The 19,909-nt window shown below is 50.6% G+C and overlaps 1 protein-coding gene and 2 pseudogenes across 2 annotated transcripts; 2 read left to right on the top strand and 1 right to left on the bottom strand.

The window, feature by feature from the left end:
• Window positions 1-7,066, top strand: part of LOC102773342 — a 7,582-nt pseudogene extending 516 nt beyond the window's left edge.
• A 4,341-nt stretch (window positions 7,067-11,407) lies between these two features.
• LOC107182672 lies at window positions 11,408-11,791 on the top strand (annotated as a pseudogene).
• A 1,049-nt stretch (window positions 11,792-12,840) lies between these two features.
• On the bottom strand, window positions 12,841-19,902 carry PLAU (plasminogen activator, urokinase). Of its 2 annotated transcripts, none has more exons than XM_006760989.2 (10): window positions 19,797-19,902; window positions 19,311-19,335; window positions 19,052-19,159; window positions 18,462-18,636; window positions 18,182-18,273; window positions 17,784-17,994; window positions 17,439-17,587; window positions 15,194-15,334; window positions 14,695-14,843; window positions 12,841-13,988 (listed from the first exon to the last, which is right to left on the bottom strand). In XM_006760989.2, the coding sequence occupies exons 1-10, from the start codon at window positions 19,851-19,853 to the stop codon at window positions 13,812-13,814; spliced, it is 1,284 nt and encodes a 427-aa protein (XP_006761052.1). In that variant the 5' UTR covers window positions 19,854-19,902; the 3' UTR covers window positions 12,841-13,811. The 2 variants fall into 2 exon arrangements, with proteins under 2 accessions (XP_006761052.1, XP_015417651.1); XM_015562165.1 differs by having other exon boundaries at window positions 13,933-14,018.
• Window positions 19,903-19,909: the final 7 nt, after the last annotated feature.

Raw genomic sequence — 19,909 nt, 5'->3', positions numbered from 1 at the left:
CTCGCGCCCGCGCCCGCACCCGCACCTGTGCCTGTGCCTGCGCCTGCGGGCCCTGCGCCCCAGGAGAATCCTGTGCTTCCTGCCGGCATAGTGCTCCCAGCCCGCTCTGTGCTCCTGGCCGGCCCAGTGCTGACTGCCGGCCTTGTGCTGCCCTCCCCACCTGTGTTCCCTGAGGAGCCAGTGTTCTCAGCCCACATTGTGCTCCCCACCGGCCCTGTGTTCCCCGCTGGCCCGGTGATCCCCGCCGCTTCCCTGCACCGCGCTGGCCCAGGTTTCTGCAGCCCCCCTCCAGACAGCCCCTTCCAAGAGTTCCCAGCAGCAGAACCCTGAGTCTTCAGCTCCATCCACGCCTGGTGGGACCCTGAGCAGGGTGCCCAAAGCGTGGTCCTCGCAGCACCTGCTCCAGCTCCAGCTCCAGCTCCAGCCAAGGACACAGTTGGGCCTCAGGGCCCCTATACCTTCAATTTCTTTCCCGACCCTGTTGTGACCCCTGGATACACAGAGCTGCTCTCACCCGGAAGCCCTTTCGAGGCCCTCTTTTTCTCCTGCACACCTTGGGATGAGAGCGATGAGGACTTCTACAAGTTACTGGATCTCTAAGGGATTCTGTCCCCACCAAGTCGTGCAGATGCCGCGGGACCAGAGGGGACCTGGGTGTGCGCCCACGCGGGTGCAAGCGAGAAGCGCTGGTCAGTGCGTCTCCGCCGCCAGTTGCTCTTGTGCAGAGTCGGCGCACCTCTAAGCATCCACCTTGGGGAGGTGGCCTGGGCTCTGCTCCCTTCGTGGCCACCACGCATGGGTGTCATCTCAGGCTACTCTGAGGTCCTGGCTGCACCCAGTAGGGCTCATGTGACCTTGCTGCCAGTTCTCAGGGCTGGGAGTACAATAGCTGCTGCTGGTGTGGGATCCACTGGAGAGCTGCTGCCCAGAACTTTCCCAAGGACACAGCCCAGCCTCCACGCTCGTCCTGGCCACCAGAGGGGACCTGGGTGTGCGCCCACGCGGGTGCAAGCGAGAAGCGCTGGTCAGTGCGTCTCCGCCGCCAGTTGCTCTTGTGCAGAGTCGGCGCACCTCTAAGCATCCACCTTGGGGAGGTGGCCTGGGCTCTGCTCCCTTCGTGGCCACCACGCATGGGTGTCATCTCAGGCTACTCTGAGGTCCTGGCTGCACCCAGTAGGGCTCATGTGACCTTGCTGCCAGTTCTCAGGGCTGGGAGTACAATAGCTGCTGCTGGTGTGGGATCCACTGGAGAGCTGCTGCCCAGAACTTTCCCAAGGACACAGCCCAGCCTCCACGCTCGTCCTGGCCACGTGCTCTGGCACCAGTAGGACTGGGCGAGCTTTTCCAGGGTGCACATCTGTGACTCGTGGCTTCCTCGTGTTTTTCCCATCGCATCCCCTGGACTCGGAGAATTGACCCCCTTCTCACGGCATAATTGCACACCAGGTAGACTCAACTTATAACATATTTATACTTGTATTAATTTTTCTTAATATATTTGAATTGCTTCTATTTCTAGGCAATGAGCGCCTTACAAACCTTTGTCCCATTTGTATTTTCCATTGGTAAAATTTATTGATTTTAATATATTCTATTTCACTATGACTCATTACCTGTTTTTATATTATGTCTTTGTTGTTTTTATCAGTGGAAAACTGGTGCTGCACAATAATAAATGTATTAAAAAATTTTTAAAAAAGAACACGTGCCAATCTGTTGCTCGCGGGTTATCAAACTTTCACACGCCTACGAATCGCCCAGAGAACTCGGACTGTGGAGGCCAGGGTCTCAGGCCCAGAGAATCTCGTTCAATACATCTGATCCTCAGATCCTGCTTTTCTAACAAGCTCCCCAGAGGTTCAGATACAGGTGGCGTTTGGAACTTGGAGAGACATCTCCACAGCCCTCCCTGGTTGACTCAGGTAAGTGATAAGGTGAATTCCTTTTTCTTTTTCTTTTTTAATATATTTTTATTGATTTTTTTTACAGAGGGGCAGGGAGAAGGATAGAGAGTTAGAAACATCGGTGAGAGAGAAACATCGATCAGCTGCTTCCTGCACACCTCCTACTGGGGATGTGCCCACAACCAAGGTACATGCCCTTGACTGGAATCGAACCTGGGACCTGTCAGTCTGCAGGCCGCACTCTATCCACTGAGCCAAACCAGTTAGGGCATAAGGTGAATTCCTTAGATCAATCATTCTCAACCTAGGGAGCTTGCTAAAAGTACAGTTTCCCAGACACCAATCCAGCTTGGTTTAGCCAGTTTATGGTTAAGACGCTTCCCGGGTGGTTTAGAATTATACTGAAACCTGAGAATCAAAGCCTCAGATCAGTGGTTCTCGAACTTGAGTACATAACAAAATCACTGGAGGGCTCGTTAGACAGATTGCTGGGCCCCACCTCTAGAGTTTCTGTTTAATATTCTAGCGTGGGGGCCGATAATTTGCACTTCTAACAAGTGCCAGGTGACGCTGAAGTTGCCGATGGGAGAAACATACTTGGAGAATCACCATTTCTGATTGATGTTCTAAACGAAGTATTTATCCCACCCTGTGTCTCCATCCTTTTTCCTCATCTCTTAGCCATGAAAGAGTCCAACCAAGGAGAAAAGGCTGAGGAGTGTCTGAGGAAATCTTGATTTGAGGGAGCTACAAGGAAGGGGCTGTCGCCCTGGCCCGGGTAGTTCAGTTGGTTAGAGCATCGTCCCAACATGCCAAGGTTTGATCCCTAGTCAGGGCACATATGTACAAGAATCAACTGATGAATGCATAAGTGACAAGAACAACAAATTCTCTCTCTCTCTCTCTCCTTCCCCCCTCTCTCTTCCTCTTCCTCCTCTCTAAAATCAATCAATTGCCGTAACCGGTTTGGCTCAGTGGATAGAGCGTCGGCCTATGGACTGAAAGGCCCCGGGTTCAATTCCGGTCAAGGGCATGTACCTTGGTTGCGGGCACATCTCCAGTAGGAAGTGTGCAGGAGGCAGCTGATGGATGTTTCTCTCTCATCGATGTTTCTAACTATCTCTCTCCCTTCCTCTCTGTAAAAAAATCAATAAAATATATTTTTAATAAAAAATAAAATCAATCAATTAAAAAGAAAGGGCCTGTCAAAGAAGAACTTCTGATAAGCTCACCACTGGGCATCCTGGCATAATTCTAATAGCCCTCTAAGGCCAGGGACAGGGGCCAAATTCCAGTGGAGAAGACAAGTTATCTGATCAATAGCTGTTAGCGTCACATATATATCCAGCCCCCGCAGGACCCACCAGCACTCAAGAGCTTAAAGCTTCCCTGGCTGAGCCTCTCAGCTTCTGGTGGTAAAGGGTGTGCAGGTGAGTGAGGAATAAGAGAAAACCCGAGGTTGGAGCTGACCCTTGTCACCAAGCTAATCATGGGAAAAGCCAAACTGGAGCTATTGTGTCCTGCTTACCAACGGCAGTGACACCAGCGTATACACACGCTCTGGAGAGAGAGCTAAAGAGACTGTTTTTGTTTGTAAGAGAAATTAAGGTCAATTTGCAGATCACAGAAAAGGGGGCTGAAGGGATTGGACTGGACTCCCCAATACCAGCGTTCTTACAAAATCCACTTCACTTTCATAGGGAAGTCACTTCTCAGGTCTAGGAAGCCAGAAGCCAATGAACCAGATCTAGTGCCTGCTAATCCCCTTATCACCCACAGGCCAATCCACCAATTTACTGACAAGATATAGCAGAACTGGGGGGTTTGGAGAAATTCCTGGAGTCAGAACCACTGTCACAGACCTGGTGTTTAAAAAAACAACACAAAAAAACATGAACCCCTGAAGGTTTGGATGACATCGTCATTTGGTGATGATGGTGACAAGGAAGTTCTCCAATTGAGTGGACAGTCACTGAGGTCCTCAGCAGGTCTGGGGTGCCCTGTAGATAGTGATCCCTAAAAGTCCGCCTGTAGTTAACTCTGGATTCATCAGCTACCTGCTAGATATGGCTTTAGGAAAATCACTTATGGTGAAAACTCCTGTAAACGTAGGCAGTATCATATCTGTCTGAAGCCAGGAGGCTAAACCAAATGATACTCTCCTTATACCTTCAGCCTGGCACCAAGTTTATTCTGTCTCCATAAAATCTGCCCATATCTGTACCCTCCCCTTCTACCTTCCTGCCAGTGCCCAGGCTCAGACACTCTTCAGCTCCTGGCTAACTGTAGTAGTTTCTGAACTGGTATTCCCTGCCCGTAGTCTCATCTAGGCCTGAGAATCTTCCTTTAACCAACCTTTCACACTGCTGCCACACGCCCCAAACTTTTGAAAGACTCCCCATCACAATAAGGTCTATAGTCCTTCGTGTGGCACTCCAGGTCCTCTAGCCCCTTAGGTTGTAGCCTCACCAATCCCACCAGCCTCATCACCTCTTTGCACATGCTGTTTCCTCTGTGCGGAACGTGCTCTTAGCCCTCCATGACCATCTTGCACATCTTCCTCATAGCAATGTTCTCACCGTAATCACTTAGTTATCTGTTCCCCCACTTGACCTTTAGCCCACTGAGACTTGGGCTTTTGTCTCCACACCCAGTACACAGCACAGTGCCCGGCCCATGGCCAACTCTCAATGAGTGTTTGTTACATGACTGAGTGAAGGGTGAATCAATGATAAATTAATATCCTGAGTGCTTTCCCAGCCCCCAAACTTCATCAACTAGGAATGAGTGCCCTTCTTTTAGAAGCCTTTAAAAAAAATGCAAACCTCCTTGGACTGGTAGCATATTAAAGTTAATGAGTTATTTTAGCCTTAACGAGGTGACCAAGCAGAACAAGGGCACTGAAAAAAAAAATGCCCAAGGATGGAGAGGGCACCGGGGACAAACTTCACCCACATTTTCTTTTAAATGCAAATAGTGTCTCATATGTACACTAGAGCGTTCGCATACTTTACCTGTGATGCCTCAATTCAGAAAGGTAGGTTGGATGAGTGTTATTATTAACTATGTTGTGTACCTAGGGCTTGGAGATATTTGCAATACCATAGGAAAACACCTGTGACAAAATAGTCAAAGGATAAGGACAGGATACAAAACTATCTAGAGAGTGTGAACACAGCTCTGTAAAAGTAGGCAGATAGAGGAAACAAATGGAAAGAAATACATCAGAATGCATTCATTCAATAAATATTTACGTGATGCCTGCCTTATTCTAGACCCCATCCCCAGACATCAGCTGGGATACAGTGGTGAAAAACACACTATCCCTCACTGAGGTTACAATTTGCTGAGGGAAAGCATACACTAATCAAGTAATGATGCAGCAAAGGTAAAATTGCAACCGTGACAAGAGCATCGAAGAGGTAATAATCTTATACTATAATGAGACTGTAGACAAAATAGCAGGATTCTCTATAGATACGGGCAACCTAGGAAAGTCTTCCTTGAAGAAATGATTTCTGAAGCAAGAGGAGGAACTTAACTAGTTAAAGAACGTCAGAAAGAAAGTCCCCGACAGAAGGAACATCAGGAACCGGGGCGCTGTGGTGAGAGGGGGACTGCCCAGGAAGAGAATAGCTGAGCAGGGCAAGACTGGGAGAGCCTGATGCCCAGTGGAGCTAGAGAAGAAGTAGGGGCCAGACCCACCCAAGTTGGCCAGCCAGGAGCACAAGGAGGCATTAAGCACATTTGCATTTTCAAAAGATTTTTCATGTCAGGTGTAAAGAAAGGGTTGGTGGTGCTGTGGGGAGGGGAGGAAGGAGAGATCAAATCAGTGGGGGAGGCCAGTTGGGAAGCTGTTGTGGCAGTCCAGACAAACGTTGACGGTGGTAGTGAAAATGGAGAGAAATGGATGACGTCAAGAGATGTTCGGCAAATTGTCAGGCCTTGGTAATGGATGGAATGAGGAGGTGAGCGGGAAGAAGCATCAGAATGACTCCTAGATTTCTGGATGTGAATGGAGGTGCTGTCAACACCCGAGACAGAGTGATGAAAGCAGTCCATCAGGTTGGCACCTGAGACAGGGCCAGTTTGGGGCAGGCTGAGTTTGAGGTGCCTTATGTGTGATGCCTAAAAGGGGGTGGCAAGTAGGCGATGAAAAATAAGAGTCTGAAGTTTAGAGGAAAAGTCTGGCTGGAGATAAGCATTTGTTTATTGGTGGTAATTTAAGCCTGGGTGTGAATGAGACTGTGGGAAGAAGTTGAGGGTGAAAAGAGGAGAAGGTTGTCAACAGAGCACAAAAGAGTCAGGAGGCTTTTGCTCGAAAGCCTTAGTGTTTGCAAACCAAAAACACAACGAGGCAGGGCCCAGGGTGTCCAAGAAAGAAGGAAAAGCCGAGAGTTCTTATAGTAAAAGGTGCGCTCTTGAGAAGAATCAGTCCTGCATTCTTAGCTTCTAAATTGGTCCAGGATGAAAATCTTGCAGGTTGTCCGGAAGGCCTAGATAATAAATGTCATGTGAACTTGTTTCCCAAGTCCTTCTAAAGGTCACCAGGCACTTCAGTCCACCAACAGAGACGGCAGGAGGTTCCCTGGGCAACGCTGTCCGCTGACCCATAGGACCCAGATGTGGGCTTGGCCCCAGCCTCGGCTGAGCCGGGACCTGGCAAGGCGATGGCCAAGACCTAGAGTGGAAGATCATTTATGTTGGCTCAGCTGAGAGGAGTTTGATCAAATAGACTCCATGCTGGTTGTCCTATCCCAGCAGGGAGACACGTTCCTCTTTCAGGCTGATGCTTTCAACCCATCCCTCATCCCTAAGATGCTATTGGTGTGACGGTGGTCCTTGTCACCTGCACCTCCTGTGGCCAAGAGTTCACCTGTGTGGGCTACTATGTCAATGAGTACTCTGACCCAGAATTGGGGGAGAACCCACCCCCAAAGCCAGACTTCTCTCAGCTCCAAAGGAACATCTTGACCACGAATCCCCGGGTGACCCGTTTCCATATCAACTGGGACAACAACACAGACAGGCTGGAGGCCGTAGAGAACCAGGACCCCACCCTAAGCAGCAGCCTCCCCATCAACTGTATCCTTGTCCAGGGCCTGGGGCTCCCTGGCTGCATCCGTGGCCTCCTCCCAGAGAGCTCCATGGACTGCATCTAACTGGGGTCCAAGTGGGGGATTCCAGGCCCTACCTGAGCCCAGCTAGGACTACGGCCAGTCTCCCAACACATCTGGAGGGGCAGTCAGGCCTCCTGGAGTCCTGTGGGGCCATCAGGAGGACTTGGGCTGTCAACTACATTCAGGCCTGTCAAACTTGTCCCTGAGGAAAGATCGGGCCTCAGGTCTCTCCCAGCCTCAGTCCAGAAGGATTATCTCACCTTTACTGCCCAGGCCTATAAAAAGCAGGTACTTTAGTTCTTAATTCTCTCTAACTTGTGTCTTTTCTCTCTTCCACACATAGGCCATTGTGTCACCAGGCTCCCATATAAGTACCATTGACCCAGAGCTCTTCCCACAGACCTCCCTGGCCTGCCTTGAGGCTTTCCTGGTCAATGGTTCCAGCCCTGTTGGGCCAAAGGCTCGGTCATTTCTTTCCCTTCCCAAACATCTAAGTAGGTCTACCCAGCTTTCTGGAGTCACAAGGAACCTGGTTTAGAAGGTAAACTCGGATACAATTTCTGTCCTTTTCCCAGAACAGTTTTTATGTTTTTTCAATCCAGCAGCCCCTGGGAAACTCTGTTTCCAAACGTGTGATCAGCAAGCTGCTGAGGAATGATGTCGACTCTCCTCTCAGTCACAACCACCTTCTTGTTACCTCCTTACTGGATCTGGGTTTCCCTGGAGGCTGCCACTATGGGGAGATGGCATGTAGGGTAGCTTACCGTGCTCTGTCTGTGTTGGCATCAGGGCCCCACGGCCTCTGGCTGCCTTGATCTGCCCTCTGCTAAGACCTCATGCTCTCACAGGTAATAGAGAGATTGCAGGCATGGGAAACAGTAGGGACCCTGAAAACCTCCTTCCCTTGTCATACTCTGCCATGTTCCCTGTTCCTTCGCTACTAGGTGGATGCTGTTGGTGATTACAGTTTGTATATTAATGGGTTTTTATATGAAACTAGAGGCCCGATGCACGAAATTCGTGCAAGGGGCTCGGCCCTCACAGCCCCGGCTGCCTCAGCCAGCCCTCGAAGCCCCAGCTTCATCTGGAAGGTCGTCTGGAAGGACATCTGCAAGGTCGTTCAGCTGTTCTGTCTAATTAGCATATTAGCTCTTTATTATATAGGATACTAGAGGCCCAATGCATGAAATTCATGCATGGGTAGTGTCCGTAGGCCTGGCTGGCAATCAGGGCCAATTGGGGCCTTTTGGCTGCCAGCCGGGGCCTTCCTTCATTTCATGCCACCCCATGATGGTCAGCATATGTCATAGCGAGCGGTTGAACTCCTGGTGGGTCAAACTCCCAAGGGGACAATTTGCATATTAGCCTTTTATTATATAGGATGTTTGGTTGGAAAAGAAAGGTAATCAGAGGGTTATCTATAGGAGATAGATATAGATGTACATATAGGTACAGATAGAGATACAGAGACAAATAGAGATAAGAGATAGAGATAGAGAGAGAGAGAGAAAGAGAGAGAGAGAGAGATTATCTCCATGCATAATTGGAGAGTTTAAAAGTTTAAGTTTCCAGGTTTGTTGAAGTAAGAGTAGAATAATTTCCTCATGCTTCAACCTACTTGATTTTAGTAATTTAACAGCTTGACTACAGTGACTCCATTTTGTTCTTCCATCTTTCCTCAAAGTGTAGGATCAAACCTTGGGGACTCAATATTTAGAATCAAGCAGAGGAGGTTGAGATTGCAAAGGAGACCCAAGAAGCCAAAAATGTTAACAATGACTGTGGAGTGCTGTGGAAGCATTGTACATTTATAGTACTTTTACAATTGAGTGGAAATTTTTAAAGAAAAAAACAAAACCCTTTTATGACCCCTAACGTTAATTAACTTTCTAGATTTTGAAATAGTACCTGAGGGCAAGAGGTGATATTCTAAATATTTTACTAGCAGGACTTCGGAGCACCAACACTTTGATGGCAACTGGAGCAGAGAGGGGTCTCAGAGGCCCCTGCCAGGCACTAACTCTGTGATTGCTGGATCCCAAAGAAGTGCAGAGAAGCTGGGTGGCAGGGGACAACATAGGGGGGACCTTGGGAAAGCTGCTATTCAGTGATTGAGCAGTACTGGAGCTTACTACTGAATACAAGCCCTGCCTAAGGATCCCTACCAGCAATCCCCTACCCCCCTCACCCCCACCCTCCCACACACACGCACGTACTCTCTGCCTGCTCATTTCCCCAAACTCTTTTATCTACCACAGCAATTTATTCATCATTTCTTGTGAACTCCTTGCATTTTCACATCTTCATGATCTGCCCTATGCCTAGAATGCCTTTCTTCTCCTTATTTGGCAACTTTCTTTGAATCTTTGAAGACCAAGGTAAAATACCACCTCCTCTGTAAAATCCTCCTTCACTTCCCAAGGCAAAATTATTTGCTTTCTCATCATCATTCCATGCACTTTATACATACTTTCTCCCCCCAAATAGGTTTGTATTGATTTTTATTTTTTTAATATAATATAACCATTTTATTTATTTATTTTAAATATATTTTTATTGATTTCAGAGAGGAAGGAGAGGGAGAGAGAGATAGAAACATCAGCTGCCTCCTACATGCCCCCTACTGGGGACCCCCACAACCCTTGACCGGAATCAAACCCTGAGCCCTTCAGTCTGCAGGCCGATACTCTATCCACTGAGCCAAACCGAATAGGAACATGTTTGTACTGATTTTAGAGAGCGAAGAAGGGAGAGGGAGAAACATCCATCAGCTGCCTCCTACTGGAGACCAAAGCCACAACCCGGGAATGGAGTCAGTGACCCCATGGTACATGGGACAATGCTCAACCAACTGAGCCACACCGCCAGGGCAAATACTGTTTTTTGCGGTTTTAAAATTATTTATTTTTAAATTTTAAAAATAATACTGTTATTTTAAAAACAGCTCAGCAACATCTCTCTCTCACTGTGCCCGATTCAAAGGGAAGGCTCAAATGTTTTCTGCTAGGGAAGAAGGTGGACACAGCGGGGATGAGTTTGGAGGGGGGCACGCAGGGATGTGGTGGTGGTGGAGGGCTGGTTTGAGGAACACAGAGTGTAAGTGGAAATCAAGTTGAGTCCTGATAATGGAATGGTCTATAGAATATTTCAGAAGGAGGAGTTCCGGTGAAACCGGAAACCACTTCAATGAAATCAGGTTTCAACAAAAAGGGCTGAGGTTAGTCGAGAAGGTGGTTTTCCTTTGAAACTGGTGGCTCAGTGTGGTCTCCTTTAAGAGGAAAGAACTATAGTCTAGGTAGGGGGTTGGAATTCTGATACACTGACCCTGGACCCCCAACATCCTTGAAGCAGGGACCTCGGAAGGAGGGCCCTGCTGACAGGTCAGATGTCACAGTGCTTGGCTTGGGCACTCTGCGGACAGCCGCCTGGCTCTGCCGCTTGCCAGCTGCATTGCCTTAAGCAAGTCACTCAACCTCTCTGTGCCTCCATTTTCTCTACTGTAAAATGGGGCCAATGATAACACCTTCCCTCTAGGATCTTTGTGAGGCTTCAACCAGACAATACGTGAAGAACTTAGTACAGTGTCCAGCGCATGGTGAGCACTGGAAGGAGGCAGTCCCCACAGTGAGGGACAGGGTGGTATCTGGAGCCACGAAACTGGTTGTGGAGGAGTCACTGATGCCTGCCAGCCCTGAGTGACAGTCACAATTCAGGGAAGAGGCAGCCGCTGGCTGGGGGTCGGGGTGGTGGCTGGGAAATGGTCTGAAGAGAGTTAGCAGTGTCATTGCTCAATCCAACCAGTGGAGCTCACACTTCCTGTTTTCAGTGTCTGTGAGCCCTGATGCTAGAGCTGCTCAAGTTGGAACAGGATCTGCTTGGCCCCTGGGGGGGAATGCAGAGGTTGAGCAGCAACTCAGTCTGGGCTGGGCCCCTTAGCTTCACAGCACTCCTTTTCTCTCCTCACACTGCATTGGTGTGTTTCAGCTCACCCAAAACACACCAATGCCATCCTAGGGTGGTAGAGGGGAGTAGGGTCCATTCAGTTCCCCAAGAATTTAAGTGGCTTTGCAATAATAGCCACTATTTTTGAGCCTTTACTAGGTGCCAGGATTATGCTGAGAGATTTATGAACTCATGAATCCTTATAATAATCCCAGGAGGGAAATAGTATTACCTCTTTTACAGATGAGGAAACAGGGGCACAGAGAGGTTAAGATTCTTTCCTAAATCACACAGCTAGTGTTAGAGCCAGGATTCCAGTCCTGGCCACCTGACTCCAAAATCCATGCTCTGAAACCACTACATCTTACTGAATAGGACAACGTGCTAGACTATGGGGATTAAAGACTGAATATTTGGGCGCTTTCCTTCCACCTGCAGTGGATGGTCCATCAGCTTCTGATCAAGAGGAACAAGCAGATGTGAACCCAATAATCCGAAAGCCCACAACTCCTTTCGCTACAACAGGGTGATTCACCACAAGACAGTGGGCGTGGAGCCTGCGGCCCACGGCAAAGGTGTGGTCGTCATGAAGTGGAGAATCGGGTAGTTAAAACTGGCCACCTCCTACATGCGGACCACCATCGACAAGAGCGCAGGGTCCGGCACGTGATCCACAGGAACAATTACCACCCGGATCGGCCCCTGGCCGCCATGCACAGGGACAGCTGCACCCTGTGCAGCCAGAAGCCCGTGAAGGTGAGGAGGAAGTGCTGTCCCACCAAGAGCTCCTGAGCTCCCTCCACCCCCAAAGCAATAAAGGTATCAGCCAACTTTCCAAAAACAAAAAGCTGAATACGCTGGGTCCTTGCCCTCCCGGGGCCCTAGGGAGCCCAGGAGACCTGGCACCCCCAAACCCCATGCAGGAAACTGTTTATGCAGAGAACACACGCTGGCCACATCTTGAATTTACTGGGCACTTCACATAATCTGGCCAATTGCCCCCAAAAGATATTCACTCAGGTGCTTATCGGAAACACCTGAGCTTTTCAAACCCACAAAGCCTGGCACGAGCCCTGACCTGCATCACAATCTCTGTGGGTGGAATATAGGCACGTCTATTTTTTTAAAAGGCTCTCAGGTGACTTGGGTAAGAAACACTGCCAAACCCATTAACACCGCTTGGAAACTCCAGTATTTGGGCATCCAACCCTCTCTCCCAGCCTGCCTTCTATACTCTCGTTCTTTAGAAGCTGATGTTTGGTTCAAAATATATGCTCACCTCCATTAGGATACCAACCAGCGTCAGACTCTGAGCCACCTGACCGTAGGAATAGCAATGGCAGGTCAGGAGCTCCATGAACAGGTTGAGAAAACTCAGCACCAGCCCCACAGTTAATGGGCAGTTACGTTTTCTGTTCCCTGAATGCCAACAGACTCGAGCTGAGCTGGGTTTGGGATCAATAATTTTCACTCATACAGGTGCTCTGCTTGGTTGAGGTCAGCCCTGGGGTTGTTGGGGGCAGAGTGCAGAGAATACGGTGAGACTAACACTAAAGAGGATCACCATGCAGCTGTATAAGATGTGCGCTGCGCAAAAGCATCAGGCCAAGGAGGCCATTGGGGTCGATACCCAGCCTGCCACCATTGACCCAACTGCGGGTCCCTGGCTTACAACTCCTTTTGTACCTATGTGCCATGGAGGGCCTAACCTAGAACTCTCCTAGCTACTTCCCAAAGCCTCATTAACTCCAGAGATGCAGCCCCCAAAGAAACTCTGAGGTACATGCCACCATGGTCATTCTCTGCTTTTTATGCTCCCCAACTCCCTCCCATACCAACACCGGGGGAGAACGAAAGTCTTTAGAAAAATCACATTTTATTAATCATCTTTATTCAAAATTATAAAAATAGATATAAATAAAAATAGCAGAATATAATTATTAAATATTCAGTGTACAGGAGTGGTCCTCACCCCACTCAGTGAGGATTGGATGCATTTGGCTGATAGGTCAGAAGGGACAACTCTCCAAGAAAGGGACGTTTATGTGAAAGTGAAACTGAAATTGTAATGCTGGTCACGAGCCATGCCCAGAATGATACATTCCTAGGCAGCATCACATTGGAGACCCAAGAGGCCCCAGGAGTGACCCATGACCTCTCCTGACTGGTCATTCTATGTGGCATCACAGTCCATACAGTTTAGGGAAATATCTAGACTTACAATTAGACACAGGAACACCAGCTCTTACTTCATTCTGACTCCTCACAGCCTGAACATAAGTGTGCAAATATACACATGCATAGATAATGTTTCCTGATACATTCATGGAATGTCAGAGCCCTACCCTCAAGTTATTAATGTCCCTGCTCCCCAAACCACTGTTCCCACATTGACCAAGCTCCCTCAAGACACCTCAGTTCTGTTACACTTCCTAATTGGGAAATGATTCATTTCCCAATAATAGGCCTCATGAATGCCCTCTGTTGGGGGAGCTACCTCTCCTTCCCATGCATAGAAGATGTCATGTTTATCTCCAGAAGGCTTTAATCCAGAAAAAGACAAACTACTGGTCAGTACCATCCTGGACCAGGACCACCCCTCCATCCTGGCCAGAGGGGATCTGGGCATCCAGCACCCAGTCCTGAATCTGCGGATAAAGCCATTGCTGCTCACCCTGGTGGGCAGCACAAGCAAAACCATCTCTGCAGAGCCTATCTTCCTCAGTCTCTTCCTTATATGTGGCTGGTGCAGATGGAGCTACTGCAAAAATGACGGTCAGCGTGGGAGTGGGTGATGCTCCTCTCCTCCCTTGGCTCCCTGGGGGCCCCCAGAGGGCTAGGCCATTCAGGGGGCTAGGCCATTCTCTTCCCCGGTGTTAGTGCGGATCCAGGACAGGAAGTGTGAGACCCTCGTGTAGACACCTGGCTTGTCCTTCATGGCACATTCGCGGCCCCAGCTCACAATCCCAGTCAGAGTCATGCGGTCTTGAACGGGGCAGGCCAGGGGCCCCCCTGAGTCTCCCTGTTAAGCCAAAAACACAAAAAGTGAGCCCTGGAAGAAGTTATAAATTAATGATTAATTAATTAGAAGTTAATGATTAATAAAATGTGATTTTTCTAAAGCCCTGGAAGGGGGCCATCGGATCCTACGACCCAGTTATACCCAAGATAGACGGGAGAGCTTTCCAAAATCAAAGTCCTTAGGGACTCCCCATTTCCTACCATATCAAGTTCAAAATCCTCTGGTTGGCTTTCAAAGCCCTACTATCTGCCACTATTCCACCGATATTCCCAGACCCTATCTCTCTCCCATCCTGGAATATGCTGTGCTCACTCTCATTTTTGTATCTTGCAACTGAAATGCTCTCCAGTCTTCCCTCTGCCTCCTCAAATCCCTATTGAGCCACATCCTCTTTACAGCCTCCCCTCCGTGACCATCTAGTTGGCACTCAGCTCCCTCCCCTAAACATCTGATCATTTATCATCAACACCACACTCTGAACACTGAGCTACATTATGTTCTACTGTTTCTTCTTAGTCCTCCTCTCTCCCGCCACCTGAAGCGCCTAGCACAGAGAGAGGCTGACAAGTGTTTGGTAAAAACGTAAGAATTGGTTTAAACCTAAAACTTGAGCCCCTGATTCTGGCTTCCTATGGCTTTGGCTGCAGAGGCTCAGGAGCCCTGGAGAGAGGTGGGGATCATGGAGAGAGATGCTTAGAACTCTCACCTGGCAAGAATCTGTTGTCCACGCTGGGTCAGCAGCACACAGCATTTTGGTGGTGACTTCAGAGCCATAGTAGTGGGGCTGCTGACACTCCCGGTGGGAAACCAGTTCCACCACAGTCATTTTCAGCTGATCTGGATAGAGGTAGTCAGCTAGATGGAAGAAACATGGAGATTTTTATGTTAAGCTGTGTCTGCCCAGCCCTTCTAATGGGACCCTCTGCCAGGGAGGGGACCAAAAAGTATTCCTACCAGGGAAAGCCCCTACTCTTTTTCCACCCAAATCTGAGTTTTTAGCCCAGTTATAGCCCCTCACCCTCCACTTATTTACCTTTATGGTTCATCATTCCCTAAACAGTGATCCCCACTCCATCTCTGGACTCATCTGCTACCTCCACGATGCTCCTTTTCTACCTCCACAGTCCTCCCTTAATCAAGCTGCACTCACTTCCAGCTGACACCACTTCCCCAGGACCCCTCAGCCAGTCCCAAAGGTCACTTACAGGTGTTCTCTTTTCCGAAGCCAGCGACCTCACAGCTTGTGCCGGAACGAGCATCCCCATCCATGGGGGGCAGGCAGATGGTCTGTATGGACCGGGATGGCTGTGCGCACTGGCCCGAGATGGAAATGATCTTCAGCAAGGCTGGGGGAGGGGGAAGGGGTCAGAGGGGAAAGATCACCACCTGGTCAGGCAGTCACCATCTCTGCCCTCCAAATGCTGAGGGAGCAGCTGTCCATCCCTCAGTCAGTTAGGGTCAGAGGTCATCCCGGGAGGTGTGCTGGTAGGATGAAACAAGTTTCCCTTGTCCCATGCCTCATGGGCTTTGTTGCAGCCACGGACAAAGGCGTGGGCAGCCAGGGCTACTGCATACAGCTGTACGAGGGCGTTGGTTTTTTTCCTACGAAAAGCCCTGACTGAGGTAGATGGGCTGAAATTCAGCCCAATGCTCCGTCAAAGTTCTCTATCCTGGGACAGAGTCTGCCTCCAACAAAGGAAGGGGCATCCCAGCCTAAGCCACTGCCCACAGGGCCACTGCCACCCAGGGAGGGCTACCTGTTTGGAAATTCAGGGACTCTACAGGGGAGCACCCTAACCCTTGCCCACTGCTGCCTTTGTTGTGTAAAGTAGGGTCTTCAAGTTCCCCTGCAACCTCAACCTCCCTCTTGAGTCTCTTTTTGAACCCCTCCTCTCTGGGTCATCATCATGATAGCGCATGAGGGTTTTCCACTCACCTATATCATTGTGGTGAGCAAGAGTGTCCGCGCTGTAGTCCTCATGCAAGATGAGCTTTTCCACCTCGAACTTCATCTCGCCCCGGGTGTTGGCGTTCAGCTTTGACCGACCCAGGTAGACAATGTAGTCCTGCTTCTTTGGGTTATTACTGTGGGAAAGGAGGTCCTGTCACTTCCGAGCCCTCCCACCACAGTGACCTTGGAGCATGACTTGTCCCCAGGGCTCTGGGCCATAAGAAAGGGCTTGAGAGGGTAGAATTGAAGTGAAATCCTTTGCCGGGAAGGGGAAAGGGATGTGTCTGGGGTAGGGCAGGAGGGCCAGGGAGAAGAGACAGAGGGACGTACATGAAGCAGTGTGTGGCGCTGACCACCCAGCAAGGACTGATGAGGCTGCCACCGCATACGTAGGTGACAGAACCTCCACGGTGCTTCCTATAGATGGCTGCAAACCAAGGCTGGTCCTCAGTGTTGGTGAATCTTCCCCCGACAATCTTAAAGCGGGGCCTCAGAGCCTTCTGACCACACTGAAACCCTGCGTTTGCAGGAGGATCTCTTCCTGGAGGAGAAAGAGGGGGGTGTCTTAGGAAGATAGGTAGGATAAAGTGTCCCTCTCCTCATCCTCTGACCTCCCAGTTTTGGGGGGCCAGGCAAGCCTCCATCCTCATCCCTCCTGTGATGGAATAAGGGGATATAGGAATATGTCCCCTTTCACCCACTATCCTAAACAGGTTGGTGACACTCACCTGCAGAGCAGTCGTTCACCATGCACTCTTGGATATGCTGATTTCGGCCAACCTGCACATAGCACCAGGGCTTTCTCTGGTTGTCTGGGTTCCTGGCAACACAGACGGGAGAGGGGTGTCATTTCCACACAGAATGTCTTTCCTGCATCCTCCCCTCCAAGAAAGACTCAACCAGAGGCCTGGCTATTCTCACGTTATGGCCAGCACTCTGGGAGCACAAGGGCTTGTTCAGAAGGGCTCTGTGAGGCCATGGGGAAGGTGCTTGCTGCCCCCACCTCACCTGCAGTAATTGTGTTTCCCCAGGCCCAGCTGGAGGGCATCAGGTCTGTGGGCATGGTACGTTTTCAGAACGACATTGGCAGAGTTCCAGGGCAGGCAAAGCCGGCCCGTGAAGCCGGTGTTGGCCGTCCCTCGGTAAGAATGACCATTTCCCTGGTAGCAAGTGGCCGACGTATCTATGGAAGGATTTGAGGATGAGAGAATATCAGAAAGAGGAGGAGGTTCAGGCAGGCATTTCAGAGATCCTGCCAGGCCTCCGTGACTTCAGGCCTGGCGGAAGACACCAGAAAAAGTCTCCTTCCCTCCTACTTCACATGTGTGCAGCCACAGCTTACAAGCAATGTGTGTTTACGTGTTTGACTCTGCCCTCCCAGTGCTGAGGGCGCAGCCGTCTAAAGTTCCCCTGCAACCTCAACCTCCCTCTTGAGTCTCTTTTTGAACCCCTCCTCTCTGGGTCATCATCATGATAGCGCATGAGGGTTTTCCACTCACCTATATCATTGTGGTGAGCAAGAGTGTCCGCGCTGTAGTCCTCATGCAAGATGAGCTTTTCCACCTCGAACTTCATCTCGCCCCGGGTGTTGGCGTTCAGCTTTGACCGACCCAGGTAGACAATGTAGTCCTGCTTCTTTGGGTTATTACTGTGGGAAAGGAGGTCCTGTCACTTCCGAGCCCTCCCACCACAGTGACCTTGGAGCATGACTTGTCCCCAGGGCTCTGGGCCATAAGAAAGGGCTTGAGAGGGTAGAATTGAAGTGAAATCGTTTGCCGGGAAGGGGAAAGGGATGTGTCTGGGGTAGGGCAGGAGGGCCAGGGAGAAGAGACAGAGGGACGTACATGAAGCAGTGTGTGGCGCTGACCACCCAGCAAGGACTGATGAGGCTGCCACCGCATACGTAGGTGACAGAACCTCCACGGTGCTTCCTATAGATGGCTGCAAACCAAGGCTGGTCCTCAGTGTTGGTGAATCTTCCCCCGACAATCTTAAAGCGGGGCCTCAGAGCCTTCTGACCACACTGAAACCCTGCGTTTGCAGGAGGATCTCTTCCTGGAGGAGAAAGAGGGGGGTGTCTTAGGAAGATAGGTAGGATAAAGTGTCCCTCTCCTCATCCTCTGACCTCCCAGTTTTGGGAGGCCAGGCAAGCCTCCATCCTCATCCCTCCTGTGATGGAATAAGGGGATATAGGAATATGTCCCCTTTCACCCACTATCCTAAACAGGTTGGTGACACTCACCTGCAGAGCAGTCGTTCACCATGCACTCTTGGATATGCTGATTTCGGCCAACCTGCACATAGCACCAGGGCTTTCTCTGGTTGTCTGGGTTCCTGGCAACACAGACGGGAGAGGGGTGTCATTTCCACACAGAATGTCTTTCCTGCATCCTCCCCTCCAAGAAAGACTCAACCAGAGGCCTGGCTATTCTCACGTTATGGCCAGCACTCTGGGAGCACAAGGGCTTGTTCAGAAGGGCTCTGTGAGGCCATGGGGAAGGTGCTTGCTGCCCCCACCTCACCTGCAGTAATTGTGTTTCCCCAGGCCCAGCTGGAGGGCATCAGGTCTGTGGGCATGGTACGTTTTCAGAACGACATTGGCAGAGTTCCAGGGCAGGCAAAGCCGGCCCGTGAAGCCGGTGTTGGCCGTCCCTCGGTAAGAATGACCATTTCCCTGGTAGCAAGTGGCCGACGTATCTATGGAAGGATTTGAGGATGAGAGAATATCAGAAAGAGGAGGAGGTTCAGGCAGGCATTTCAGAGATCCTGCCAGGCCTCCGTGACTTCAGGCCTGGCGGAAGACACCAGAAAAAGTCTCCTTCCCTCCTACTTCACATGTGTGCAGCCACAGCTTACAAGCAATGTGTGTTTACGTGTTTGACTCTGCCCTCCCAGTGCTGAGGGCGCAGCCGTCTATCACTAGGTCCGTTAGGGTCCGAGGTCATCCTGTGCTGGTAGGACCCAATGTGTCTATCACATTGCATAGGGATGCTGCCCCCCCACTCCACCTCCACCTCCTACCCCCTGCCTGCTCTTGCATCCAACTCATCTCTCCCTGCCCCCAAATCTCTTGTGCCCCCTCCTCCTTCCAGACAGAGTAGGATCTCCATACCTATCTCACAGTGTTCCCCCTGGAATTTCTTTGGGCAGTTGCATCGATGAATGTTGGAGAAGTACTTGTAGGACACACATGTTCCTCCATTCAGACAGCCACAGCTTGCTGAAAATCACAAAGGCGGGGGTGAGTAAGCAGGAGCAGGGAGGAGGTAAGCGGGGGAGCCAGCCCTGCATCAGGGACAGGGAAGGGCCGTCTCCCGACGCTTCTCCAAGATGTTTGTGCAGCCAGATATTGTGCAAGGGACGGTACTCACATGCTCCAGAGTCTGCACGGCTGTCCTGGAAAAGATAAGGGGAGGGGAACGGTCACCAAAGGCCCCACACGCCGGGGGGCCTCAGGGTGTGGATAAACTGGCCCCAGTCCCAAAACTCATCCTTCCCTACAGCTCCCTCTCTCCTCACCCCGGTCCTATCTACTAGCCCTCAAATGGAAGGTCGATCATGGGTTTCCAGAGAAGAGAAGTGGCTTGACTCAAGCAAGCTTCACAGATCAGGTGACAGCAGGCTGGGGACGTTGCAAGGGCTTCTTCCTCTCCAACCTGCAACTCCCTTGGTTCTCAAGGCCCCCTCGGCCACACCTGTCCCCTTTCCCCGCGGGTCTGGCCCTGCAGTGGATGGAATCGGGGGGATGGGAGGGACGCACCAGCTCCCTATCAGCCCCTTCCTTCCCCTGGCGCTGTTCTGGGGGGTCGTGCAAGCCCCCTCCCACCGTCATGAGTCAAAGCAGGGACGCCGCTTACCTCGCAGTTGCTCACGACCAGAGCGCAGAGCAGCAGGCACGCCCGCGGGAGTCTCATGGTGGCGAGGCTGGGGCTCCGGGCAGCGGCCTGCGCGGGAAGGAGAGGAAGGAGCA

This window comes from Myotis davidii, unplaced genomic scaffold (assembly GCF_000327345.1).
Source record: "Myotis davidii unplaced genomic scaffold, ASM32734v1 scaffold134, whole genome shotgun sequence".
NCBI lineage: Eukaryota > Metazoa > Chordata > Mammalia > Chiroptera > Vespertilionidae > Myotis > Myotis davidii.
Note: the sequence above shows the minus strand (reverse complement) of the source record. Positions and strands in the feature narration are given on the sequence as shown.

Excerpts from the sequence above, each read along its gene's own strand:
- PLAU (XM_006760989.2), bottom strand. The coding sequence starts at position 19,853 with ATGAGACTCCCGCGGGCGTGCCTGCTGCTCTGCGCTCTGGTCGTGAGC. Across the intron at positions 19,160-19,310 it reads CCGTGCAGACTCTGGAGCAT|CAAGCTGTGGCTGTCTGAAT; the intron begins GTGAGTACCGTC and ends TGTGATTTTCAG. Across the intron at positions 17,588-17,783 it reads AGCGCCACACACTGCTTCAT|TAATAACCCAAAGAAGCAGG; the intron begins GTACGTCCCTCT and ends CCTTTCCCACAG.